We start from the raw sequence: 27,989 nt of genomic DNA on the forward strand, positions 1-27,989 counted from the left end.
CAGGGTCAGGCTATTCCTTTCTCCAGTCCCTCCCTTGTGCTTGTTTTCCTTCCCTTCTGACGAGGGAGTGCAGCCTTCCTTCCTGGGAGGGTTCGGTGTCTTGCTGCACCCAGCGTACTGGCAGCTTCCCTGCTTCTCTCACTCTGTTATCCCCGTGGTTCTCTCTCCTCAGTGGATTGAGAGAGGCCTTTTAACCCCCTGGGACTAATTACTACCCTCTCCCCCGCACCCTTTGTAACTGTTTGTCCTGGATTTACCACACCAGCGAAGTGTGATGGCAGCTGGTCTCTTTCTCTCTACCATTCTTGCAAAAATAATCATTAGAGGAATGGATAATCAGCAAATCCGTCTGGCCTGTCAGTCCAAGCTCTGCCACAGGAAAGCAAGCCCCAGGATTTTCCTGGCTGGTAGGGAAGGCTGAATCATAAGCCTACACTTTAGACTTCTGAATATTTAAGTATTTGGACTGACTGGTCCGAATGGCCCTTGTAGTCAATGAATTCCTGACGTGAATGCAGACAGATCAGCACTAACTAGTGAACCTGGTAACCTGGCCCAGAGCACCCAACTCACCACGATCTCCAGCTGTTGCTCACAGGACACCAGGGTCACTTACAGTGACCACAGCTAGGGTGACCAGCTGTCCCAATTTTATAGGGACAGTCCCAATATTTAGGGCTGTGTCTTATATAGGTGCCAATTACCTCCCACCCCCGTCCCGATTTTTCACCCTTGCTATCTGGTCACCCGAAGCACAGCAGATTCTTGTCGCAAGGTGCCAACCAGCTGTGGCCTGAAATGGGGATATGGCTCACTGCAAAGCTTGGGCTTTATTAGAAATTATTCCTGGACTCTATGGCAGCAGAAGTGGCAGGAGTACACGGAGCACCGCTGGCTCGAGCGAATGCAGGCTGCAAAGCCCCATTGCTGCTCTCTATCAGCCACGGCTAGGAATAGCATGTGCTGCCTGCCGTCGCAGTAGCCTGTTCTGGTTCCCATCCCACGGGTCCCAAAGGGAGGAGAGGGCATCACAAATGGACACACCCTCAAGCAATATCCATCCCTGCATGGCATGTCCCTCAGTGCCCACACACAGCTTACGCCTGTGGTGCTGCTGCCATAGCGCTGGGAGGCCTAACCACGGCAGGCCCAGCCTTGCGCAAACAGGCATCGCCTGCTTCAGGGTGCCCCAGGGACACTGTCTGCTTATGAAAGGGGCACTCATGGCACTGAGCAGGAGTATTCGGGAAAGGGACCATATTTTTTTTGTTTCTCTTGTGTATTTGGATTATTTTTAAATGACTATTTTAAAATGGAAGAGGAACAGCCAAGGAGGGGGCGGGAAAATAATCCACTGGCCTGGACAGATCCTGGTGTCCTCCTGACAAGGTGAACACATTCTGTAGCACCTGGTCGGGGGACAAGAAGTGCCCCACCCGGGATGCACAGACGCAGCTGAAAGCAGAACTGAGCCTAGTCTGTTAAAGACACCGGGTGAGAGCTGGCTCCAATGGTGAGAGCAGAGCCCTGGGCCAGCCCAGCTGGGTTCCATCCTCATTCTGCCCCAGGCCTGCTGCCAGAGTGGGGGTCTTCAGCAAGTCTCTTAGGGCCAGATTTGCAAAGCAGACCAGGGTAGCCCTGAATCCTGGCCAAACCACAACCCTGGCTCACTCTCCTCCTTCACTGTTCGGAGGAGAAAGGCTGGATTTGGTTCTGAACTACAGCCAATGGGAGCTGCAGGGGCGGCACTTGTGAGTGTGGGCGGCACACGGAGCCTCCTGCCCCCTCCCATCCCTGCAGGGACACCCCAGCTGCTTCCCGGAGCAACGCAAGGCCAGGGCAGGCAGGAGCCTGTCTTAGCCCCACTGTGCTGCAGACCAGGAGCCGCCCATAGTAAACACCTCTCAGCTGAAGCCTGCATCCCAATCCCCTGCCCCAGCCCTGAGCCCCCTCCAGCATCCAAACTCCCTTACAGAGCTAGCACCCCATGCCCACTCCTGGACCCCTGTGCCCAGGCTCAGCCTGGAGCCCCCTCCTCCAAATCCCTTGGCCCCACCCCCCAGCCCAGAGCCCACACGTCCTCCCACACTGGTGACAGTAAGGGCTTGTCTACATCACAAAGTTGCAGCGCTGGTGAGGGGGTTACAGCGCTGCAACTTAGGAGGTGTACACATCTGCAGGGCATCACCAGCGCTGCAACTCCCTGTTTGCAGCGCTGGCCGTACTCCCGTTTTGTCTCGGGTGTAGAGGATCCAGCGCTGGTGATCCAGCGCTGGTAATCAAGTGTAGACACTTACCAGCGCTTTTCTTGACCTCCGTGGAATAAGCAGGTATCCCAGCATACCTGAGGAAGCCTCTCTGGTAATCAAGCGGGTCTCCTTCCCCGCGGTTTGCAGGGGGGTTCGGGGAATGTGAGAGCAAACCGCGGGGAAGCAGGTCTCCTTCCCCGGTTTGCTCTTGCGTTCCCCGAAACCCCGTGCAAGCAGGTCTCCTTCCCCAGTTTGCTCTCGCGTTCCCCGAACCCCCGTGCAAGCAGGTCTCCTTCCCCAGTTTGCTCTCGTGTTCCCCGAACCCCCGTGCAAGCAGGTCTCCTTCCCCGGTTTGCTCTCGCGTTCCCCGAACCCCCCTTGAAGCCGCCCAACAGCGCTGCAGTGTGGCCACATCTAACACCACTTGCAGCGCTGGTTGCTGTAAGTGTGGCCACTCTGCAGCGCTGGCCCTATACAGCTGTACTAATACAGCTGTAACAACCAGCGCTGCAAAATTGTAGATGTAGACATACCCTAAGTGAGCAAGCAAAGGAGGGAGAGGGGATGGAGTGAGCAGGTCAGGGCCTCGGAAAAGGGGCGGAGCAAGGGCGAGGGCCTCGGGGAAGGGCAGCGGGTGGGGCAAGGGGGTTTTGGTTTATATGATTAGACAGTTGGCAACCCTATTTAGTGCTAAGCAAGTCCTGGAAGCAGAGCAGGAGGACATGAGCCTCTGGAAGTGGGGCGAGGCCAGGCAGGACCCCTGGGGGCAGTCCGGCTCCAGGAGCACTAGCTGCATGGTACCAACTAGATCAATGCTAGCTCCGAGCGCAGAGGACAGCGGGGGGAGGGACCCCCCACATGGTACCCTGGTACCCCTCAAACACTCCCACCGGTACTGCTGCAGCTACGCTGCAGTTGTTACTTGACCTAGCTTGCATACGTCTACACATGCTGCAATCACACCTCCCAAATGCAGTGCACAGATGGACTCACAGCATGGTGTCCTCCCCCTGCCCTCATCAGATGACAACAGCATCTGCACAGAGACAAAGGGTCTAAGTCTCCTCTCGCTCCTGGTGAGTATCAGGCATGTCTCCACTAAATGAAGGGATTCACACTGGTGTTGATGCTGGAGATGGGGCCAACCCTCCCAGAGATGTGAAGGGTAACAAGAAGGGTTTCTACAGGTGTTTGCAACAAGAAGGTCAGAGAAAGCGTGGGATCATTACCGAATGGGGGAGGCAACAGTGACAGTGAAAGCTGAAGCACTCAATGCTTTTTTTCCCTCAGTTTTCACAGACGTCAGTTCCCAGACAGCTGCCCTGGGCAGCACAGTATGGGAAGGAGATGAGCAGCCCTCAGTGGTGAAAGAACAGGTTAAGGCAGTGCTCCTCAATGTGGTGCCCGTGGGCGCCATGGCGCCTGCCGGGACATTTATGTGCACCCGCATAGTGCCCAGCAAGGGAGAGAAGCCGTCGCCCCGCGCCTGCCAGGGACCGAGAACTCGGGGGCTGCAGGCACCGGTGTTCTCTGTCCAGTGGCGTAGCTGGTGGGATTCAGCGGAAGCAGCCGCTTCACGGCAGGCTGGTAGGCGTGGAAGCGGCGCCTGCTGGCCGGCATTGCCCACTATACAACCAGAGGAGCTGTGGGGTGGCAGGCCAGCATGGAAGCCACACCTGCCGGCCGGTGTTGCCCACCACACAACCGGGGGAGCCGCGGGGCAGTAGGCCGGCATGGAAGCCGCGCCTGCCGGCCAGCGCTGCCCACCACACAACCGGGGGAGCCGCGGGGCAGCAGGCCGGCGTGGAAGCTGCGCCTGCCGGCCGGTGCAGGCACAGCCAAGCACTGGGACAGGAGCTGGGGACAGGTGGCAGCACAAGAGGGAAGGTGAGCGGGAGGGGGTAGGGTCTGGTCTGGGGGCGTGGCCAGAGGGTGAGCCGGGAGGGGCACCTTTTTTATGTTTTTTGCTCCCCCTACGCTGAAAACCTGGCTATGCCACTGTCTCTGTCCCTGGCAGATGTGGGGCTGTGGCTTCTCTCTGGCTTCTCGGGGCTGCAGGCGCTGGTGTTCTCGGTCCCCGGCAGGCCCGGGGTCGCGGCTTAAGCTGGAGAGAAACCACGGCCCCACGCCTGCTGGGAACAGAGAACTCCAGCGCTGCAGGCTTCATTCTATGTTAAAGTAAGAATAATAAATATATTTGGACCAGCAGTTCAATGTTTTACTTTTTTAAAATAAATAAGATGAAAACTGTTTATGATATTTATTTTGTAAAAACCCCTTAATTTTTCTTACAGGTAGATAAAAAAGAGAAAATTCACATGATAAGGTGAAAGAGTAATTGCTGAATAATTTAATTAATACCTTTTAGATGTAAAATTACCCTTTTTATCTTATGGATTCATATATTATGTAATATTAAATATGACGTTTTTCATATTATTTAATGTACAAATACAAAATAAGCTTTGAAAAATTGTTGGTGCCGGCCCCACTCTTCTGAAAACATGAATTTGCTACTGGCCACAAAAAGGTTGAGGACCACTGGGCTGAGGACTATTTAGAAAACCTGAACGAGCCCAAGTCCATGGGGCCAGATGTGCTGCATCCGAGGGTGCTGAGGGAGTTGGCTGATGTGATTGCAGAGCCAGCAGCCATTATCTTTGAAAACTCGTGGTGATCGGGGGAGGGCTCAGACAATTGGAAAAAGGCTAATGTAGTGCCCATCTTTAAAAAAGGGAAGAAGGAGAATCCGGGGAACTACAGACCAGTCAGCCTCACCTCAGTCCCTGGAAAAATCATGGAGCAGGTCCTCAAGGAATCCATTTTGAAGTACTTGGAGGAGAGGAAGGGGATCAGGAACAGTCAGCATGGATTCACCAAGGGCAAGTTATGCCTGACTAACCTAATTGCCTTCTATGACAAGATAACTGCCTCTGTGGATATGGGGAAAGCAGTGGACATGATATATCTTGACTTTAGCAAAGCTTTTGATACGGTCTCCCATAGTGTTCTTGCAGCAAGTTAAAAAAAGTGTGGATTGGATGAATGGACTATAAGTGGATAGAAAGCTGGCTAAATCGTCAGACTCAACAAGTAGTGATCAACAGCTTGATGTCTAGTTGGCAGCCGGTATCAAGAGGAGTGCACTAGAGGTTGGTCCTAGGGCCAGTTTTGTTCAACATCTTCATTAATGATCTGGATCAGAGGGGGGTAAACTACAGTCCGCGGGACCCTCCTGCCTGGCCTCTGAGCTCCTGGTCCAGGAGGCTGCTCCTGGCCCCTCCCCCACTGTTCCCCTTCCCCCGCAGCCTCAGCTCACCCCACGGCCAGCGCAACACTCTGGGTAGCAGGGCTGTGAGCTCCTAACCCAGGCACCCGGCTTGACCCACTGTTCTGTGCTGCGTGGCGGTAATGGCGTGGCTGGCTCCAGCTGGGCAGTGGCGCCGCCAGCCACTGGTGCTCCAGGCAGCGCGGTAAGGGAGCAGGGAGCGGGGGTTGGATAGAGGGCAGGGGAATTCGGGGTGGTGGTCAGGGGGTGGCAGTGTGGATAGGGGTCGGGACGGTCAGCGGGCAGGGAACAGGGTGTCGAATGGGGGCAGGGGTCCTGAGGGGCAGTCAGGAAGGAGGGGGGCAGTCAGGGGTTCCGAGGGCAGTCAGGCAACGGGGGGGTTGGATGGGGCAGGAGTCCCAGGGGAGTGGATGAGGGGGAGCAGGCCACGACCCCCTCCCCTAACCGGCCTCCATACAATTTCCAAAACCCGATGCGGCCCACCTCTGATCTGGATGATGGGATGTACTGCACCCTCAACAAGTTTGCAGAGGACATTAAGCTGGGGGTTAGGGATAGGGTCCACAGTGACCTAGACAAATTGGAGGATTGGGCTAAAAGAAACCTGATGAGCTTCAACAAGGACAAGTGCAGAGTCCTGCACTTAGGATGGAAGAATCTCATGCACCGCTACAGGCTGGGGAGTGACTGGCTAATTGGCAGTTCTGTAGAAAAGGACCTGGGGATTGCAGTGCACAAGAAGCTGGATATGAATCAACAGTGCGCGCTCATTGCCAAGATGGCTAACAGCATATTAGGCTACATTGGTACAGCATTGCTGGCAGATTGAGGGAAGTGATTATTCCCCTCTATTCAGCACTGGTGAGGCCATATCTGGAGTATTGCATCCAGTTTTGGGCCCCCACTACAGAAAGGATGTGGACAAATTGGAGAGAGGCCAGCGGAGGACAACGGAGAAATGAGTAGGGGGCTAGGACACATGATTTATGAGGAGAGGCTGAAGGAACTGGGGTTATTTAGTCTACAGAAGAGAAGCGGGGGTGGGATTTGATAGCAGCCTTCAACTACCTGAATGGGGTTTCCATAGAGGATGGAGCTCAGCTGTTCTCAGTGGTGGCAGACGACAGAGCAAGGAGCAATGGTCTCAAGTTACAGTGGGGGAGGTCTAGGTTGGATATTAGGAAACGCTATTTCACTACAAGGGTGGTGAAGCACTGGAATGGGATACCTAGGGAATCTCCTTCCTTAGAGGTTTTCAAGGTCAGGCTTGACAAAGCCCTGGCTGGGATGATTTAGTTGGGAACTGGTCCTGCTTTGAGTAAGGGGTTGGACTAGATACCTCCTGAGGTCCCTTCCAATCCTAATCTTCTACGATTCTATGGGCCCAGAGCAGAGCCTTAGTTCTGAATAGGTCTGACTGGTGAGCGCCTCAGACCCCGAATCCAATGCTGCACCTGAGCGGCATCTCTGGGCATTTGCTTTGAAGGTGTTTTTATTTGCTCATTATTATTTTTAGCCTGGGCACCGATTTCCCTTCTCAGAGGGTGACCTGTAAAGCTGCAAAATCAACAGCAAAAATATTAAGGGAAAAAAGCCTGCTGCCCTGTGTAATTATTTCCCACCCAAGCCAGAGTTAAAATAATAAAACGTGTGCCTGTTAAACCACTAATTAACAGGCTTGGCTGTTCGATTTGGGGTTATTCTGAAGAAGAGAGGGATACTGATTTACAGAACTGGCCCCAAAGAATATTTCTGCTGGATTCCACAGCCTGGTGCTGGCAGGGGGTGGAAACTAGAAGGGCTGATTTTTTTCCTCCCCTCCCACAAGGTCTGCATTAATGAGACTGTGCCTCTCTGGCAGGTACCTGCTCTGCTACAGCTGCCCCGGCCAACTTGCTGCCTCCCTTGTAATTTTCACATCTTTTCTTTCCGTGCCCATAAGACACTTAATGACTTTGTGGCCTTGTTGGCAAAAAGCACAGTGGGCTAGACTTCTGTGGTGGCAGAGTGTGTTCTGTGGCATCAGGGAATCAATGGGCACCAGAGCATGGCCCTTTACTTCTAGTGCCAGTTGCAATCTGAAGGTCAGCCTGGGAGACAGCTTCTTATTACTCACATTTCTTTCCTCCTTCTCCTCCCAGTCTTTTGGCAACCCAGAATTACAGCCTTTCACAAGCTGTCAGGAAAGTGGTTTCTTCCAAAGAAGAAAGCTAATTCAATCCCAGACCACAAAATCTGGGACAGATCCAAGCTGCCAAGGTTTTCTGGGGGTGCTAGGATTCAGAATTTAGGTTCAGCCCCCATCTCCACTCCACTGTAATGCCAATGGGAGCATGAAACAAAATCCACAGGGACCATATGTTACTGGAAATCAGACTATTCATTCCAGGGGGCTCGTTTCTTGCTTCTAATGTCTTTTTCTCTGTGGTGTAAAGAGTTCTTATGCCTGTAACACTGAGACCACCACTCGGGATAAAATTAGATTCAGCCTGAACCTCTGGCCTGAATTCAAAACTCCACCCCAGGTGGATTTATCTACGTAACTGTTACACTTCTGTTTTCTGTGTCTATGTTACATCTCAGGCCTCTGCTGCCTGAGAAGACTGGCAGCCACTTCGGGCCAGATTTGCAGAAGAGCCCAATTACCATCTAGGTGCCTTAATGAAGTGCCAGATTTTCAAAGTTACTCAGCTCCCAATGAAAACCACACAGAACTCCCCTCTTTACTGAGAGCAATGGAAAATCTGGCCCTGTGCCTCGTTCAGCGCAGGCTGGTCCAGCCGAGATTGGCCCTGTGTTCCCTCATGGACATGTTGCTGTGGCTTGTTCTTGATTTTTATTGCTCTCCATCTACAATAAAGGTTAACCTGCATGAAATATCTGGAGTAACACAGGTAAACCCAAACTTCAGCCAGAGTAGAAGACAGGTTTTGGGTTAAAAAAAAAAAAAAAAACAGTTTGGTAAATTTGTTTTCCCTTCAGAGTTCAGATCTCTGGACCCAGCAGGCTCAGAAAAGCAACCAAAAGGATTCAGAGAAACATCCAGAGCAGCCGGCACTGAGGTTCACCCACTGCCGGTAGTAGAGGACCATGCTGGATACCAAGAGTGTATCTGAGCAATTCTCATGGCACAAGGTGGTTCTCAAAACTCTGTTCACCAAGGAGACTCAAAACACACACAGTTAAGCTTCCCATGGCACCTGGAAAAGGTGCTCTGAGCCATGCTGGGCAGCACCTAAGCATGCCCACTAGTAATTATTTGTGTAATAGCCCAGCCACAGAGCAAGACCCCACTGTGCACACACACAATAGAAAGATGGTCCCTGCCATACTCAAACGTGCCACAGTAACTCAGGTCTCACTTGGTCAGCCAGCCAGGCCACTGTTAGGATGGGACACTTCCCACAAAGGCCCATGTGCTGTAGGAAGTGGTGAAAGTGATCAAGTAGGGGCCGCTCTTTGCTCTGGATCAATGCCATAGTGAGAGGCGGGTTTGTAAACAAGAGTTCGCCGACAGCAGCTTTGCACAATGTTTATCGTGGTTTCTCCTGCCTTGAACCTGGAATGCAGCTAAAATGATTAGCTGGATTTGAAGGTTTTTTGTCCAAGCCTGTGTACCCTCTGTCGAAAAGCTGTTCTGTAATTTCTTATAGACAGGTGCTACTCAATAACGCATCCTGACACATACCTCTACACCTCATATGCGCTGGGGGGACTATTTCTCCTACAGTAGAAGCACACCAGTGTCAGAAGAGGCTGTGCATTGACACTCCTACTTCTGCATGAACAGGTCTTGCATTTAGGGACACATTCTGGTTCCTGTGGAAGGGTTTGAGAGAACAGAGATCCCATGACCCCTGACGGTCAACAGACCAGGGTTTTGTCAGACCAATGTGGAGAGAGCATTCCTAGTACATAATCATCCAATTTGGAGATGCCAAAGGGCTAGATCACTGTGGAAAGAGCCAGATCCCCTCATTTCCCTGTACCCCAAGGGCAACAAAGAGGACTGATCAGTGCTCAGAATCTGAGACACAAAGCCTTGATTTGGAAGCACCAACAATTGTCCCGAGAAGCCTCAGAGCAGCCAAATCCAGCCAGCCAGTTCTGACAGTCTTCTCACTGAGATGTTCAAGCAATGGGACAGAGAGTGTGAACCCTCCAAAAGGTGTAAGTGTCACATATGCCCCTAGCATTGGCACCAGCTGGAGGCTGTAGCTTCCTCCTTGTTCCCCTACCAACCACTTCGGAGTTGAAGCAAAAAGGCAGCCATTTTGCTGAGCCCAGTGGCAGAGACGGCCATCTTGCTGAAAAGCCAGTGCCTTTGTGATCCTGGCAGATGAGAGTGCCCAAGATCAGAGGTTGTAATGAAGTTTCTAAGTTGCTTTGATGGCCCTTGCAGCTACAGATCCCTGGCCCAGATACTCTTTATCTTGAAACACCCCATACCAGCACCTGAGCGTACACAGCTGAAGCCCCATATCATGGGACACATCCAAGCTATGAGCCCTGCTGAGAAACAGCCTCTCTCATGCAGGTACTCCCACAGGCCTAGCTTCCAATGTTCCTTTTGAGAGCAGAGGTGGCCTTCTATCCCCCCTCCAGGCAGCCCCCTGGATAGCCCACCACCCCCATCTTAGCCTTTCAGGAGAGGACCCAGGTAGCCCACACCAGCCCTCCAGGCCCCAGCATTGACATTTGCTTTATTAAGAGTCACACAGAAGGCTAGCAGATCCCCAAGAACATTCCCTTTACTTCCCATTCAGTCCCTGCCATTTTCATTGTCAAAGACTCACACAATCACTTCATGCCTTTGCCATCAGGGAAGGAGCCATTAGTCCAGGACAGGCTGGTGGATCCCAAATGCTCGCTAGGAAGCAGCAGCCACCAGCTATTTATCCACGCGGAAGCAAAGTTGGAAGCTCGGGGAAGGACATCGTCATTCTGTTGATGCTTCAGAACTACTTCAGTAGGGCCCAATCCTGAAACACGCCAAGCTTCTCGGGGATGGGGGGTGCCCAGCACCATGTCGAGCTGAACTCTCAGCCAACTCCTCTCACTTGCCACAGTCCCTGATTGAGCCCAGCTTGCAATATTTGCCTCTGCTAGATAGCTGTCGGATCCCTCCTTCTGCCACACTAACTGCCTGGGACCGTGGGCCAAGAGACAGCCCCACCGGATGCCACCTTGCTGGCAATATTGCTGCCAGAGGAAGGCAAGTTGGGTAGAGCAGAGCCAGCACACAGCTTTTGGGGGAGGGGGGGACGAAGGAACTCTGATGGGTGAATTCCACCAGGATGCAGAGCAGTGTCTGCAAAGCAGGCAGTTTTCTCAGAGCCCAGATAAGTCAGTTGATCCTGTGTTATTAATCTGAAAGTCTTTAATTGTCAGTGTTCCTTGGATTGCTGTATGGGGCCTAGTCAGGCTTCCCTTCACTCTTCTCCTGCTTCCTAAGCCATTGTGGCACACCGCATTGGGTCCAAGGGTGAGACACAGCTCATTTGGCTAGGAAGTGTAGAGCTCATGGCATTTTGGGGAGGCTTAGGTAGTACTTTTCCCATGTTGCTCCTAACTTCCTCACCCCAGTCCTGCCCCCCACCCCAAAACAAGAGGGATAGCTCAGTAGTCTGAGCATTGGCCTGCCAAACCCAGGATTGTGAGTTCAATCTGTGAGGGGACCACCTAGGGAACTGGGGCAAAAATCTGTCTGGGGATTGGTCCTGCTTTGAGCAGGGGGTTGGACTAGACACCTCCTGAGGTCCCTTCCAACTCTGCTATTCTATTATTCTAGGGCACTAAAGACAGAGCAAGATGTAGATAATAACTTGGATTGCCAGGGACCCAGCTTATATTCTGTTGCACTGGAATCCTGGATCTAGGCGCTACCACAATACAAACAACTAATCACTCTCAGAGGAAGGTAACGTGGCAAGGGAGTCCTGCCCAGATTGGAACACACTCCGTTGCTGCCAGGGTCTTCTCCTTCAGCCTGCTTTACAAAAGCCACTGAAATCAACTTGGTCTCTTAGGGTGTGTCTATATGGCAGCTGTTTGAAATGGGACTACATCAAGGTGCATTAGGTACCTTTCAGGTCACACCAGCAGGGTCTACATGGGGCAGTTAAAACATGACACATTAGCGCACTCTACAATTCACCCCTCCCCATACTCTGCACTGCGCTGCTGTGTAGATAAGCCCTTAGATGCCATTAGGGCAAGGCATACTGGTTTGGATAAGGTAAAAGCCGACCTAAACCTTCATCCAAATCCAGCCACAGAAGGTCAAGGAAGTGCAAATAATTTCAGTGTTTCTAATTATTTTTGCAGAGCCTCTCCTTCACAGGCAGAGTTGGGATTGGAGGCGCTGAACTGGGGCAAGGGCTATCAATGCAGTGTAGCACAGTCACGTACAGCACTTTCCATGCAGCGATCTCAAAGCATTTTGTCATGGTAGGAAATGGCCATTATCCTTGATTTACAGGTGGGGAAACTGAGGCACATAGAGGGGAATGGTCTTCCTCAAGGTCATCCAGCACAAGAACTTAAGAACATAAGAACAGCCATACTGGGTCAGACAAAGGTCCATCTAGCCTCTTATCCTGTCTTCCAACAGTGATCAATGCCAGGTGCTTCAGAGGGAATGAATAGAACAGGTAATCAAGTGATTCATCTCCTGTCACCCACTCCCAGCTATTAGCAAACAAACATAAGTATGTGCATAATCTACTGCAAACAATGTCTCATTTTGATGATTCACATGGGCTGAGCTTAGCAGATCACCATCTTTTCTTCCCACTAATCTGACCCTACTACAAATTTATCCCATATTTTCCATAGACTCTGCTCTTCCCCAGGAATCAAGGGTAGAAAGTGAAAAGTTTTTGAGAGGGGTCAGGGAAGTTCCAGAACTCCTAATTCTAAAACTGACAACCAGTTGGTCAGTCTCTCTCTCTTACACACACCAATTTGCTCTGACACATTGCACAGCTCCAAAGTACACAATGCTGACATGACTTGACTGACAAGAAGATTTAAGTGAACTCTCCAAGGTCCAAAGTAAAAGCAAGCCAAGATATAAGTATACAGAGGAATGTTTTTCAGTTGCCATAGTTTGTGTCTCTCTCTCTCTGGAGAGAGACAGAGAGAGAGAATCTTACACCAGTGCTCAGGACAACACTAATGTACAAATCCAGCTGACAAAAGCCCAGGTACAGAACAGAAACAGTCCTTTTCCATCACTATAAGGGGCAATACCCTGCATCACCCACACTGATAGCCCTCGCCCCAGTTCAGCAAGTCAATGGGGGAGCAAGGAGCAAGTCAAAGTTTGCTACCTGCCAGAATGGCACCCTTCTTATTGCAGCAGGCTGCCTCTCATGACAAACCCTGTTCCCAGACATGTCAAGCCTAGCAGAAGTAGCCACACTTCTGGGTGTTGATCCAAACTGACCATCCAACCCTTTTTAACTAATCCTGCCCTCTGCTGGACAGGTATGGCAGGTAGCCTAGGGTACCTGAGCCAGAGCAGGGCAGGGCTCCCTCCCAGCATCTTCCTGAGCACTGGCACAGGGTGGGGCAGTGGGTGGTCAGACTACCCCTGCCCCCGGGGTATCTCAGCTTGAGGGCGTGGTCCAAGCCCTTGGCCTGCATGTACATGCTACAGCAGGCAGCATCTAATATGCACTAGTCTGGCTTGGAGTAGCAGGACAGATGGCTGGGTCCCCTCCTTCCAGAGCTGGCTGAGGGCTCCCCAGCTTTGTCAGCCCCACCCCCAGCAGAGCTGAGTGCAGGCAGGGGTTCACCCACTGAGAGGCAAGAGACCTAGGAGGTTACCTAATCCATCCCCCAATAATTGTGTTTGTCCAGTCCAGTTTGAAAGTTGCCCAGGCAGCAGGATTTTCTAACAGCCCCCATGGGTATGCAGCAAGGTATGAACCTACAACCTCCAGCACTGCAGAACATACTTCTACCTCTTGTGCTAAAAGGAGGAGCTCCATTAACTGGCAGCAACAGCAGGTTGTTTTCTTCTATGTGGCCCAGCTACCAGCTGGGGTTGCAGAACACATTTTACCCATGTTACAATTTCATGGTCTAATCAATGCCAGCTCCCACAGATCCCAGCCCTCACTATATTATACCCAGCTCCCTAGAATAGAATGCTAGTCATCCACCGGCTCTGCTTTTCTCCACACTGTACCTCAATGTCTGGGATGTTGTCAAAGAGCTGTTGGGCGATATCTTTGCAGCCCTGCTGGATGGCCTCCGGGGACATTTCATTATCAGAATACCAGTCCCTGTTAGCAGAATGGGCATAGGCAGCACTGGGAGTGGCGTGGTTTACCCGTGTGGTGGTTACGATGCCCACAGACTTGCCTGCAGCAGGAGAGAAGGGGTTAACAGTGGGATGAGTGAGTTGGGAGCGTGATAGGTGGTTTGATGGTCAGAGCTCTAAAGGGCCTGATCCTGATCTGAGTGTAACCATGCTGTACTGACACCCGCGTAGGTGAGAACACAAAGCATTCTGGGATGCTATCATGCAGTGCACTCTTCACCAATCATTTTCCCCTTGTTCACCATCATGTTGGAGGGACATATTTTCTAGCCACAGCCCTAAAGGGGGCACTATAGGATATGCCCAGAACAGACAGGAGATGGGGATTTCACTGGGGAAAACATCTCAGGTATTTCTTTTCAGCTGATACATGGAGGGGGACACTGTCCATTAGTTTAGGATGAAACTTCACATGCTTTGGTTCAGGTGTCCTCGGCATGTTGGTTGTTTCTGTGGTTGGGGATTCCACCCCCCCCCCCCCCAACCATTCTTTGGAAGGGGAACACATCCAGGAAGTCCTGCTCTAAGGGACAGGGATATCAGAAACAAAAAACCCATGAAATGAATCAACTTATCCTGGCCATGCCCCTGTCCTGCCCACCCTATACACTGGACACTAGGCCCAGCCCAGACAGCTGGTCTGTATCACACATGACGCCTTACAGCCCTGCCCACTTGCTCACCTGCTTCCTTCGCCCACTTGAGAATCGATGTGACCTCATTGCCCGCGGTGGTATTGCACTGAGCACGGGTCACGGCTGCGCTCACACCCACTGTCCCCTCGTTGGCCTTCACCCCGCAGAGATACGCGGTGGCAGTGCCTGCACTGTCTGGCACCTGGGCGTTGGTGTTGTAGGTCTGCAAGGACGAATGGCAGGGTAGAATGAACAAGACCAGCGTCAGCAACCTCCATCACAAGGCCTTGGCCACTTGCCTTTCCTCCCGAGAACACACATGGAGGAAACAGCCCCAAACCTCCCAACTCTACTTACCAGGGACTGGTCTGCTGATGGCCTATGGGAAAAGGAGCTGGGGTGAGTTAGGAGAAAGGCAATGAACATATACAGGCTTTGGGAGGCTGGTGTGTTATATGACTAGGAGCTGGATTCAAGTCGCCCAGGCAAAGAACAGATCGCAACACCGGCTGCCTTCGGGGCAGCACTGATGCAGGCTTCAAGCCTAGATTCCATGGCAAGGTCTCTGGTGGCGTAAGGCACTCGGGACAGGTGTGGGAAAGCAGAGATACTCCATGCAGCTGGCATTCAGTGGGTGTGAAAAAGGAGTGGAATCTCTCCTGCGCCTTGGCGTGGATGTCTCCTTATCTCAGCCCCTCTCGTTAACAAAGGAGTGATTGCTTTGTCTAGCATTCTCCTGGGTGCTGCTTTTCTTGGATTCCCTCCCATCCATCCTCTCAGCGTGTAAATTACATTGGTTTTGTGCACAAACTGGTGCAAGTTTCACTACTTTGCTCCACGCACCACGTATACAACTTGCATCGCTACAGGCCACAAAGCTGGACTGGGCCCAGACACACTGCCACTCATGCCAGGTCCGGATTCTGCCCCATGGCAACTCAAGGGTTGCAAGGAGACTGCCCTGAACCTGCCATAGGGGCAGTCACAGACGCTGAAGTCCATCCCGAGAGATGCTCCCATTCCCAACGAGGCCTGGCAGCTCTCCTGCTCTGTGATTCTCTCCCCCACCTCCACCCACAGCCAGCTTTGGGGCATTTAACCATTGCTTCAGACAAAACCCTAACTAGCCAGGTGCCCCAGACTCCCTGTGGGCCCCTTTCAACTCTGTCGAACTGGCGCCAAGACTCCCTTTGCCCTTGATGGGATGGGGCTCACCGGTGACATCAGGATGCTAGGAAATTGATCCAACTGCCAACCTCTGAAGCATGCAGGGGCAACTTTGGGAGATGCCCATGTTCTCAACCCTTTCACTTGCTAGCACTGATGATATGACCCCCTTGCCTTCCACTCACTGATGGCCTCCCCCTCCCCCTCCCCCTCCCCCGGCTGAGCTCAACGGTGAGCAGGAAGGGAGAGATTGCCTCAAGCACCTCTGGGGGTGCACCAGTGCCTTCAGGCTTGACTCCCACAGCAGAAGAGCGAGCTGGCATATCACCCAGCGGCCCACAATCCCCATTCACCGGCACAGACCCTCGTGCTATCACCTGTGCCCACAATCCCTGCCTTTCAGCTCCATGCATGTGTTAACTCAGCCCAGAACATTTTCAGCCTGCCACCGGGCAGGGACACTAGGCAACACATATTTGATCCTATTCAATTAAAATAAAAAAAACCAAACTTTATTTTTTGCAAGTTTTCCTCCAAAGGGGGTCCTCCCTCACCCTTGTCTTCTGGCACACAGCTGGCTGGTCTTGCCATGCACTCCACTGTGGTGACGTACTACTGACACAAGCATGGATCGAATCAGAGCAGGGAAGCAACAGCAGGTGTCTCAGTGTCAGGCCATCCACCCATTGCCAGCCACATGCCAGCAGATGGGCTGGGTGAAGAGCACAGCCCTGCAAATGCTGGTGCCAGGATCCCTTTTCCCACCCAAATGCCAGGTACTTGTTTCCAGGAAAGAGCAATTTGTGAGAAATGAGGTGGAATTTTTAAGTTTGTTTTTAAGAGCAGCTCGTAGCTACAGTGTTTTACCCGAACAGCTGCCACTCTGCAAATGAGGCACTGGCCCTGTGGTATTAGGGACTCTCCCTGCAAGGGCTGAGCTTCCCAGACAGTCTGGGTGGAGTGCCATGAAGCTCATGTCATGCACAGACCGTTGGAACTGAACTTAGAATAAAGCAGATTTCTTGTAAACTGATCACTATATCCCCCTGCTCCACAGGGTCAGAGAATGGAAGCGGGCAATGGGTTGAGCAGCTCTCTTGGCTTTGCTTGGTGGAGAGCAGTTCAGTTATAAGAAATCAGGAAAATAAACTCTTTGTATTCAAGCTAATTTTCAAATCAGCCTGAGGGATTTGGATGCTCAGGGTCCCATCCATGACATAATTAATGCAAACTGGACACCCCAATTCTGGAGGCAACTTGAAATTCTCAGTTGTCATTTTAAATCAGAAATATGTGGGTATGTGCAAATCTGAATGCAACCCTAGCTATGCTGACCCCACCATACATTCACACTCGCACACAAACCTGGCAGCCTCAGGATCAGTTTTAAAAGTTGATCTTGTGATCAGAGTGCAAATGCAGAGGGTCTTTCAGGAGTCTGCTTTCCCACAATCTAACCTTTAAAAATTGCCCTTGAACCAAAGCCCTTTCAAATGTCAAACTTCCAAAAGCCATCAAAGTTGGCCCAACACCTCTGTATTCTCTGCCATAAATCTTCTCCTGGTCTCTGGGAGGCCAAGACCTGTGTAAATCTGGCATTATCCCTATGTAATTGCAATCACTTGAATGAACCCAAACAAAGAGAAATTGAATGTCTCTAAGAGACTCCTTCCTGGCAGAGAGGAGCTGCCCTGGGCGTGCATGTGTCAGTCAGCTGGCACAAATCTTTGCCTTGCCAGTGGCCTATTTGCGGCTGGTTTGATTTACAGCACTCATCAATACCTGCTGGAGAGATGGCACTGGGGTCACTGAAATCAATTCTGCCTCGGGGGTCAACAAAGGGGCAGTCTCATCAACAGGCCCACAAAGAGGTGTTAGTCTCCCAGCTTCTCCTCCCACCCCTCCTGCGGGGGAGCTGGCAAGAACCAAGGACAGAGGAGTCTCTAGCCCCTGAGAGAAATAATTTGGAGTGGGAGGGAAGGACTGGTGGCGAATGCCCTACAGGCAACCCAAAGCGACCAGTTCCCCGGAGAAAAGTGACAGTTCCATGGCCGTGGCAGATGCTTTATCCACAGTTACCTGTTTCTGCACCCAGGATGAAACAAATTGAGCTGCTTCCACTGAGCAACTGGGGAAATGCAGCTGAGGCCCAGAGACAGGGCTCTGACACTAGGCAGGGTGTGTGATGAGAGGAGAGGGGTGGGGAGCAGGTGCTGGGGGGAAACCTTCTGCCGTACCCCAGGGAGAACCACAAACAAGTTGAAGGTGCAAGAGCCAGGGGAAAAGTACAATCCTTGCTGCCCCTCCCCCCAACCCTGCAGCAGTGGAGCTGGGTTTGCACCTCCGTGGGCACAGACCCAGCTTTGTAAAGGCCTTTAGACACTGGGATTTAGGCTCCTAAATCAGTTAGGTTGTTGCAAGGCTGTGCACAGAAACATGTACATTCCTTTAAAAGCTGGGCCAGAGTCATTCCTCTACATTCCCACACAGGCTGAGCAGCATCACAGTCCCACAGCTTGGCCCCAGCTATGAAATCCAGGACCGATTCCTGTAGATTCTCAGTCACACAGGTTGTCTCACCCCAGCCAGCTTGTAGAGCCTGCTCCCATGCCAAACCATACCCCAGAGATAGCCAGGCAGGCAAAAATAACTGGCTCACCTTGGACAGAGCCACATAAGGAAATTTGTCCATTTCCAGTAGGGATTCTTCCCCCTTCATGTTCTGCAGCTGTCCCTTCAGGATACGAGCTGCTGTGACTGTGGAGACTCCCATGCCTGCAGCAGATAGTTGGACAAAGCAAGAATGAATCACATAGAGCAGTGACCTGTGCCCAACACTGAAGAATTGCAAAGCACTGACTCTCCGACTTCCTTAAAAGCTATTGCAGGGGATCAGAAAAGCCAGTCCAACCGACTCGCCAGCAGCTTCTCCACACAGCTGTCTCCAGATCAGGTGCATGCTAGAACATTGTTGCAACTAATGATTCCTCTTTTTTTGTCTGAGCTTGGCTCCCCTGGCCCCAAGAGGAAAACATCAGACGACACATTAAAATTAACCATGCTCACGACACAATAAACCCTTTAACTGCTGGATTAAAATAGAACATTGCACAATATCATTTATTTTGCTCTTCATCCCATTTCTATTCCCCTGAAAGAAGTCCAGGGCTAAGGACCATTGTCCCAACCCATGGGTGTTATACACAGTAAAAGCAATCTATGCAAAACTATTTCACCGTTACCAATATATGGTTCCAGTTCGTCAAAGACTTTGGGGTATTAGGTGCTTCCTCTCTTCCTGCGTAGGTTCAGACAAAACTGATATAAGGCCCTTCTTCAACGTGAGGACGCACAGAAGATGGGCATCAGCTTTCTCCAGTGACCAACTCTCAGCTTCAAAGAGTCCCTGGAAATCTCCACACTGGGACAAGTTTCTTAGAGAACCGGTCACACAAGACTAAGGAGAGCAAGGGAGCTGCTCTCATCTAACTGTTCTGGTAGGCAAGGGGACCTATTCCTGGTCTAGGGGACAAGGCACTGGATTAGGAATCAGACACAAGGGATTTTATTCCTGGCTCTGCCATTGACATGTTCTGTGACCTTGGGTACATCTACACAGCTAGTGGCACCGCACAGCAGCGAGCCTCCAAGACCACACCACAGACAAGGGCTTGTGCTATGGTGCTAAAAAAATAGTTTTGTAGACCTCCTCCCTCCTTAGACTTCAGAGAATGAGCTCCATCCGAGCTGAACGTCTACACAGCTATTTCTAATGTGGTAGAACAAGCCCAATTCTGTTGACCTGGGCTCAGAGGCAGGCTGTGTAGACATACCCTTCTGTGTCTGTTTGCTCTCCCATCTTCTATCTGCAATGGGTGCTCTTGTAATATAAACTGTGTTGCTGCATTCACCTTCATTCTTTTGGTAGCTCAGTGACATTTTTATAGCTGGTATTTCTTTTATAACCATGAGCTCTGAATCTGCAAGCTGCACCACGGATGCCCACTAACTTCCATAAAAGCAGCAAAGAATCCTGTGGCACCTTACAGACTAACAGACGTTTTGGAGCATGAGCTTTCGTGGGTGAATACTCACTTCGTCAGATGCATGTAGCAGACATTTCCAGGGGCATATGTGTGTGTATACACATGCGCGTGCACACACACAAGCTACAGATAATGAGGTTAGTTCAATCAGGGAGGATGAGGCCTTGTTCTAGCAGTTGAGGTGTGAAAACCAAGGGAGGAGAAACTGGTTTTGTAGTTGGCAAGCCATTCACAGTCTTTGTTTAATCCTAAAATGATGGTGTCAAAATTGCAGATGAACTGAAGCTCAGCAGTTTCTCTTTCAAGTCTGGTACTGAAGTTTTTTTTTTGCTGCAGGATGGCCACCTTAAGGTCCGCTATTGTGTGGCCAGGGAGGTTGAAGTGTTATACAAAAACCTGTAGGAGATTGCCATTCCTAATATCTGATTTGGGTCCATTTATCCTTTTCCGTAGAGACTGTCTCTATGGAAAAGGATAAATGCACACAAATCAGATATTAGGAATGGCAATATACAAAAACCTGTAGGAGAACACTTCAACCTCCCTGGCCACACAATAGCAGACCTTAAGGTGGCCATCCTGCAGAAAAAAAACAAAAAACCTTCAGGAGCAGACTTGAAAGAGAAACTGCTCAGCTTCAGTTCATCTGCAAATTTGACACCATCAGCTCAGGATTAAACAAAGACTGTGAATGGCTTGCCAACTACAAAACCAGTTTCTCCTCCCTTGGTTTTCACACCTCAACTGCTAGAACAGGGCCTCACCCTCCTTGATTGAACTAACCTTGTTATCTCTAGCTTGCTTGCATATATATACCTGCCCCTGGAAATTTCTGCTACATACATTTGAGGAAGTGGGTATTCACCCACGAAAGCTCATGCTCCAAAACGTCTGTTAGTCTATAAGGTGCCACAGGATTCTTTGCTGCTTTTACAGATCCAGACTAACACCGCTACCCATCTGATACTTGACACTAAACTTCCATGATGCTCAGAGAGATGGACCAAGTAAAGACCTGGGACCTAGCACATTACAGTGACTTATGGTAACATTTTTAAGAGTCTACTTAACATAGGAGCCTAAGTCTAATTCAATAGAAATGTGGGCTCCTAAGAGCCCAAATGACTTCTGAAAAAATGGGACTTAGGTGCTTTTGAAAATTTTACTCTTGACAGTGCAATTATGGAGCAGACTTGATATTTTGGATTTTTCTTTCTTGTTTTATTAGAAAAAACCCCACGTCTTACATCAAGACCGCAGAAAAATATTCCCAAGCATGGGTCTAAATGGGAACAGCTGTCCCTGTCAGTGCCTGGGGCATGGCATGCTGGCACTGGTTCCTTCTGAACCAGGCTTTCCCGGGCTGTCTAACTGCATGGTAGCTAACTGAAAGGTTAGATAAACTTGATACCCCAGCCCTACTGTTGGTGGTAACAGGGTTGGCTTTTGGGAACCCAATGGTTCCCAGCATCTCTGGAATCAACCTTTCCGTTCCAACTTCAGCCAGCATTGTGACTCAAAGGATCATAGATTAGGGTTGGAAGAGACTGCTGGAGGTCATCTAGTCCAACCCCCTGCTCAAAGCAGGGCCAACTCCAACTCAACCTGGGTCACTGAACTCCAGGAGGGTGGTGAAAAAGCATCCATGTGATGCCTGGGAAAGGGTACATTTGGGTAATACGGCTTTCAAAAGCTGGCAGGATGGGGGTCAGGTCAGCCAATGGGAATGTAACGTGCTTGGATGCTCTGCAAGAACGAGGCCCACACACACTGAGTTATTTGGCTTTAATGAAGGTAAAGTGACACATTCGCAACGGGGACCCCAGGCGTTGCTGTCACTTTGGCGGGGAACCCAGCACCGAAGCTTAGCTCGGCCTGGGTCGGAGTCCAAAGGCGGGACCAGGAGCATACAGCTATATAGGCACAATACAAAAGCAACTCATACATGTGCAAAAAGGGACTTCTCACAGGCTATGTCCGCCCCTTGGGCGAAGGCCAGGGACTGTTCATGAGCGGTGTACGCCCTTTGGACTAAGGCCATACAAGCTAGTTTTAACCAGTTAAAAGCAAGTTATAACTGGCATGCTGTGTCCTACAATGACCGGCCACTTAGCAAGCAGGGGCTTTCCACAAGGCAGCCGAGAACGCGGAAATACCCTAGCTAGGCCGTGACACAGTCTTCCGCAGTCCCCTACAAGGAGTTACTCTGATGACATAATGCCTCCCACTGGTGGTGAATGTTTGACAGTGTGACATCACGGTGAGTGCAACATCAGCACAGCTATCATTGCGCTGCACTCCACAGCCACTCAGAGCTCTGCAATTCTAGCAGGGCTACAAGCATAGCCCCTGTGGTTGAGCCAAGTGATTTGTGTCTAGGGTCTATGACATAGTTCAGTGGTCTTTACCTAGGCCAGGTGAGGAAGGACCACCCCTTTCTGCTTTAAGCAAAGGACAGGGAGTTGCCATCTCCAGCCTCCTTACTCCAGCCCAGACACACTACTGCTCCTCCACCACCCCACTGACACAGTTACCACTAGGGAGCCAGTGTTAGCCACAGTGGGTAATGTCAGGGAGAGAGGCCCAGACCCTCTACAGCGTTCAGGCTAACTCCCATTGTGGATCTGGGCCACAGACCAGTGCAGTCCCAGCCAGCGGAGGACTCAGGTAGAATCTACTGGGATTTATGAACGTCCGACTAGGAGAATTACAGGAAATCTCACCAGAAAGCTTGATGGCAATATCACCGCCCTCAATTTCTGGATCTGGACAGCTCCCAACCCAAACTGACCCAACCACCTCTCCTGAGACACTGGGGTTAACACAGGCCACTCCAGCCCCATGTGCACTGCTCAGGCAGTGGAGAAAAGCACTCACCATCTCCAAGAAATAAGATGATGTTCTTGGCCACATTGGTGTTGAGCTGCTGCAGCTTCAGGGCAGTTTTCAGTGTCTGCTGAGCCTGATTCCTCCAGTACTGTGGATTCTTCTCCTTCTCTGAAAACAGAGCCGCAGCAGGGTTAGAGCACAGTGGCCAAAGAGAAAAGTCAGGTCTACACTGCAGAGTTTGGTCAACTCAAACATCGCTCCAGGTGTGAAAAATCCACCCCTTAGAGTGACAGAGCCGATGCAACTCCCAGTGCACACGGTTTGACAGAAGGCTTCCACTGGAGAGGTGCACTGACTACAGCAACAAGAGAGTCCCTGTGCCCAAGAGGAGCCAGAGGGTGGACAGCCTGGCTGGGATTATAGAGGGGGACTACATGGGCAGTAGCCCTGAGCATGACACTCAGAACATCTTTTTTTTTTTTATCTCAATCAGATCCTCATGTGCCCCGAATTATGGGCACTTCTGAAAATTTGACCTAAGTAATTTGCCCCATGGTGACACAGCAAATCAGGCAGAACCAGAAAACAAACAAAAAAACCCATTGATTACTCACCTCTCATAACTGTTGTTCTTCAAGATGTGTTGCTCGCATCCATTCCAATTAGGTGTGTGCACACCACGTGCACAGTTGTTGGAAAGTTTTTCCCTTAGCAGCACCCATCGGGTAAGCTGTGGAGCCCTCTGGAGTGGCGTCTTCATGGTGCTCAATATATGACCCTGCGCTTCCTCAGTTCCTTCTTGCCGGCTATGCCGAGAGAGGGGAAGGTGGGCGGGTTTGGAATGGGTATGAGCAATGCATCTCGAAGAACAGTTGAGAGGTGAGCAACCATCTTTTCTTCTTTGAGTGATTGCTCGCATCGATTCCAGTTAGATGACTCCCAAGCCTTACCCAGGCGGTAGAGGTGGAGTTAATGAAATGCTGATTGCAGCACCGCTCTACCGAAGGCTGCATCGACCCTGGTGTGCCGGACGGTGGCGTAGTGAGAGATGAAGGTATGTACCAAGGACCAAGTTGCTGCCCTGCAGATATCTTGGATCGGGACCTGGGCCAGGAACACCGCTGATGAGGCCTGGGCCCTTGTGGAGTGTGCCGTGAGAGCTGGGGTCAGCACTTTGGCCAGTTCACAAACACATGCGGATACAAGATGCGATCCAGGAGGATATTCTTTGAGATTAGACCAGGAGGCCTTTCATCCAGTCCACCGCCGCTACAAATAGGTTGGTCGATTTTCTGAACGACTTAGTGCGCTCAGTGGGAAAAGGTAGTGCTTGCCGAACATCGAGGGAGTGTAGCCGCTACTCTCGGGTACTGGCATGAGGCTTCAGGTAAAAGACGAGTAGGAAAATGTCCTGGCTGGTGTGGAAATGTGACACCACCTTGGGGAGAAAGGCCAGGTGCAGCCTGAGTTGCACCTTATCCTTGTGGAAAACAGTGTAAGGCGGTTCAGAGGTGAGGGCCTTTAGCTCAGACACCCTTCTAACAGACATGACAACCAGGAAAGCTGTCTTCCAAGACAGATACAGGAGGGAGCAAGTTACCAATGGTTTGAATGCCCCCCCTCCTTCTCCCAAATGAGCTGTGAAAGGACCAGGTTAAAGTCCCACACAGGGACAGGCTGCCGGATCTGAGGATATAGGCAGTGCAAACCTTTGAGGAAGCAACCAACCATAGGGTTGGTGAAGACCAAGTAATCAGATACACCCAGGTGGAAGGCAGAGATAGCAGCAAAGTGTACCCTTATGGAGGGTGCCACCAGGCCTTGCTGTTTCAGATGCAGGAGGTATTGCCTAGGAGGACCTCCCTTATTTGTTCTGAGCACAGAAGTTCCATGGGGTTCAGCTATGAAGCTTCTAAACTGTGAGGGGGAGGGACCACAGGTCGGGATGACAGAGGCGACTGTGGTCCTGAGTAAGTCAGTCGGGGAGGAGAGGCAACGTGACTGATATGTCCACTGACAGCTCCAGCGTGGCCTCACCAGCACTGGTACACCACACTACTGGAGCTATCAGAATAACCTTTGCCCCCTCCCTGCGGACTTTGAGCAGGGCCTTGTGCATACGAGGGAATGGGGAAAGGCATAGAGCAGACGACCTCTCCAGGGTAGCAGGAATGCATCTGTGAGGGATCCCGGGCTGCCACCCTGGAAGGAGCAGAACATTGGGCACTTCCTGCTGTGGTGGGTGGCAAACAGGTAGACTTGGGGAAACCCCACCTTTGGAAAACGAGGTGTATGACATCTGGCCAGATGGACCACTTGTAAGTATGCAAGGACTTGCTGAAGCGGTCTGCCAACGTGTTCTGAACTCCTGGTAGAAAGGATGCTTCCAGGTGAATGGAGTGAACTATGCAGAATTCCCACAGCCAAAGAGTCTCCTGGCACAGTGTGGATGAATGGGCTCCCCCTTGCTTGTAGATGTAAAACATGGGGGTGGTGTTGTCCATTAGAATTGCTACACACTGCCTTTGTAGTCTGGCCTGGAAAGCAAGCAGCACAACCCTGATCTCCCTGACATTGATATGGAGGGAGAGCTCATCCTGTGACCACAGGCCCTGTCTCTGGAGGTCTCCCAGATACGTCCCCCCCATCCCATAGCTGACACGTCTGTAGCCAGGGATAAGGGAGATTGAGAGTTGTGGAAGGGAACTCCTTCGCACACCGCCTGGGGGTCAAGCCACCAGCGAAGTGATGTAAAGACCTGCCCTGGTACCATGACCACTGAATTCAAGCTGTTACACCCCCGGCGGTAGGCCAAGGTGAGCCATGTCTACAATGGTCTGAGCCAGAGCCTGGCATGCTGGGTCACGTAAGTACAAGAAGCCATGTGGCCAAGGAGACTCAGGCACCCCATTGTTGTGGAGGTTGGGAATTGCTGGTGGCTTTGAATGAGATCCGTGATGGTGTGGAATCAGGACTCTGGTAGAAGGGCCTGCACCTGGACCGAGCCTAACACTGTCCCAGTGAATTCTATTCTCTGAGTTGGTTCCAGGGTTCACTTTTTCAGGTGAGGAGGAGACTCAGCTGCTTGAATGTGCACCTGACCAAGCAGATTTGGGACTGCACCTGTCCTCTGGTGCAGCCCCTGAGCAGCCCATTGCCAAGGTAGGGGTAGACCTCACCTGCTGTCGATGGAGGAAAGCAGCCATGACCGACATGTACTTGGTGAACACTCGGGGGGGCTGTTGAGAGGCTGAAAGGAAGGACTGCGAATTAATAATGTTCATGATTGACTACAAAGCATAGGAAGCACCAGTGTGCGGGACAAATCACTGTATTGGAAGTATGCATCCTTCATGTCAATGGCGGCATACCAGTCTCCCGGATCCAGGGAGGGAAAAATGGTGCCTACAGAGACTATGTGGAACTTCAACTTCACCATGAATTTGTTGAGCCCATGCAGTTCTAGGATGGGTCTGAGACCCCACCCTCCTTGGCCTTGGGAATTAGGAAGTTGTGACATTCTGTACTTTGGGGGAGCATGCTGTATCCCCCATATTCCTCATCTGTATATAATCGTGATCTTACATATAAAGCATGCCTTGTAAGATATCAGGGGAAAGGTTATGATCTGCTGAAAGTCATTTCTTGATCCACAGAGATGTATATCATTAATGCATACGAAGTTATGAGAATTGTGGAGTATGGTTGTCACTAAAACATGCTGAGAGTTGGGGAATCTGCCAAATATTAGGTCCCCAGAGGCAACAGCAAGGAAAGTAACCAACACCCGGGCAGGGTGTGAAACAACCCATCATCAACAACCATTGTCCAGCAAGGGAGCTACAATGCAGTGACTCACCTGCCAGGGGAATTGCTCAACCTTGCTGTGAGAGAGTCAGCAATGCCCCAGACATGCCTGGACTTGTGTTCTACAAGCACATGGACTGGGGGTATAAAACAGGCAGAGCGGACACAACTGGGCTCTTCTGCTGCCCCCACCTATGCTGCAAGCAACCAAGACACTGAGAAGACGACAAGACTCCATGTAAACGCATGCTGTTGGGGTCGCCCCTCTCTGAGGTGGCAAGGGGCCAGGCCGCCTCACTACACAAGTCTGGTGAGTCGGGGCATTAGCCTGGTGGGGCAGGAAGTAATCCAGGGCTCAGGCCCTCAGGCAGGGGCTGAGCAGAGAGTTCAATACCAAGCCCAGGCTCCTGGTCCTGAGCATCGGGGCGAGGGGGAGATGGCCACCCGTGCATGGGGTGGCAGGGGGGACGCAGGCCCGCCCACTCCTCTGTGTCCCAGCCCGGGGCCCTAGCAGTGGCAGGCGACCTGCTGCTGTGTCAGTGGGGATCCTGGCCACAACGCCCTGACATCAGCTCTCGGTGTGCTGCAGCCAGACTAGAGTCAGCGGCCCCCGGGCTACTTCCGAACTCCTGCTCTAGCAGTACCTGCATCCGGTCAGCATCCTCCACGGCATCAAGCACCATGGGCTCCTCGGGGTACTCCGTGAGTGGTAAGCTGGGCAGCTCCTCTGGATCCCTACTAGCTTCTCCGGCGTCTGGTTGGCATCCAGCCTCCACAGGCATGGCCAGTCCTCAGGTCGCTCACAGGCAGCAGGAGTCTTCCCAGCAGGAGCTAGGGCACCAGCGTCTGGCCTCTCCGGTGGCCCAGCCACTTCTGAGCCCTGGGGCTGGGCTTTTATACTTCCTGTCCTGCGCTTTGACCTCTGGGGGGTGGGCACAGGCTCCACTGGCTCCGCCCACTTAGGCATCCAGAGGGGCTTGTCACTCTCTGCGGCATCTGGGAGCCAGGCCGCCTCACTACACTCCAACACAGGAGATTGGCCCAGGTTTAAAGGACAAACCTGTATATTAAGGACTACAATATCCAGTGGAGTGAGAAAAACTGGTTAATCCAGTTGCTGCCCAGTCTAATAGGGTTAAGAATTTAGACTGCATGCTTATATTTTATTTTGGTAACCACTCTGACCTGTTATGCTTTGACTTAAAATCTCTCTTTATAGTTAATAAATCTGTTAGTTTATTCTACCTGAAGCAGTGCATTTGGTTTGAAGTGGCTCAGAGACTCCCCTGGGGATAACAAGGCTGGTACCTATCAATTGCTTTGTTAAATTGGCAGAGCCCTCTGGCACCTTATAGACTAATAGACGTATTGGAGCATGAGCTTTCGTGGGTGAATATCCAGTTCATCGGATGCATGTAGTGGAAATTTCCAGAGGCAGGTATATATATGCAAGCAAGAATCAGGCTGGAGATAACAAGGTTAGTTCAATCAGGGAGGATGAGGCCTACAAACTGCTTTTGTAGTTGGCTAGCCATTCACAGTCAAAGCAGTTTCTCCTCCCTTGGTGTTCACACCACAACTGCTAGAAGAGGGTCTCAGCCTCCCTGACTGAACTAACCTCTATCTCCAGTCTGA

General features: G+C 51.3%; 1 protein-coding gene across 1 annotated transcript in view; it reads right to left on the minus strand.

Moving 5' to 3' along the window:
* ALPL (alkaline phosphatase, biomineralization associated) overlaps positions 1–27,989 on the minus strand; it is a 95,171-nt gene that overhangs the window by 33,862 nt on the left and 33,320 nt on the right. Inside the window, exons 3-6 of the mRNA XM_050931226.1 lie at positions 22,596–22,715; positions 18,332–18,447; positions 14,554–14,728; positions 13,736–13,911 (exon numbers count right to left, since the gene is read on the minus strand). Of these exons, the coding sequence (XP_050787183.1) occupies positions 13,736–13,911; positions 14,554–14,728; positions 18,332–18,447; positions 22,596–22,715 (587 nt within the window). The remainder of the gene's footprint in view (positions 1–13,735; positions 13,912–14,553; positions 14,729–18,331; positions 18,448–22,595; positions 22,716–27,989) is intronic.

This window comes from Gopherus flavomarginatus, chromosome 21, assembly GCF_025201925.1.
Source record: "Gopherus flavomarginatus isolate rGopFla2 chromosome 21, rGopFla2.mat.asm, whole genome shotgun sequence".
Taxonomy (NCBI): domain Eukaryota; kingdom Metazoa; phylum Chordata; order Testudines; family Testudinidae; genus Gopherus; species Gopherus flavomarginatus.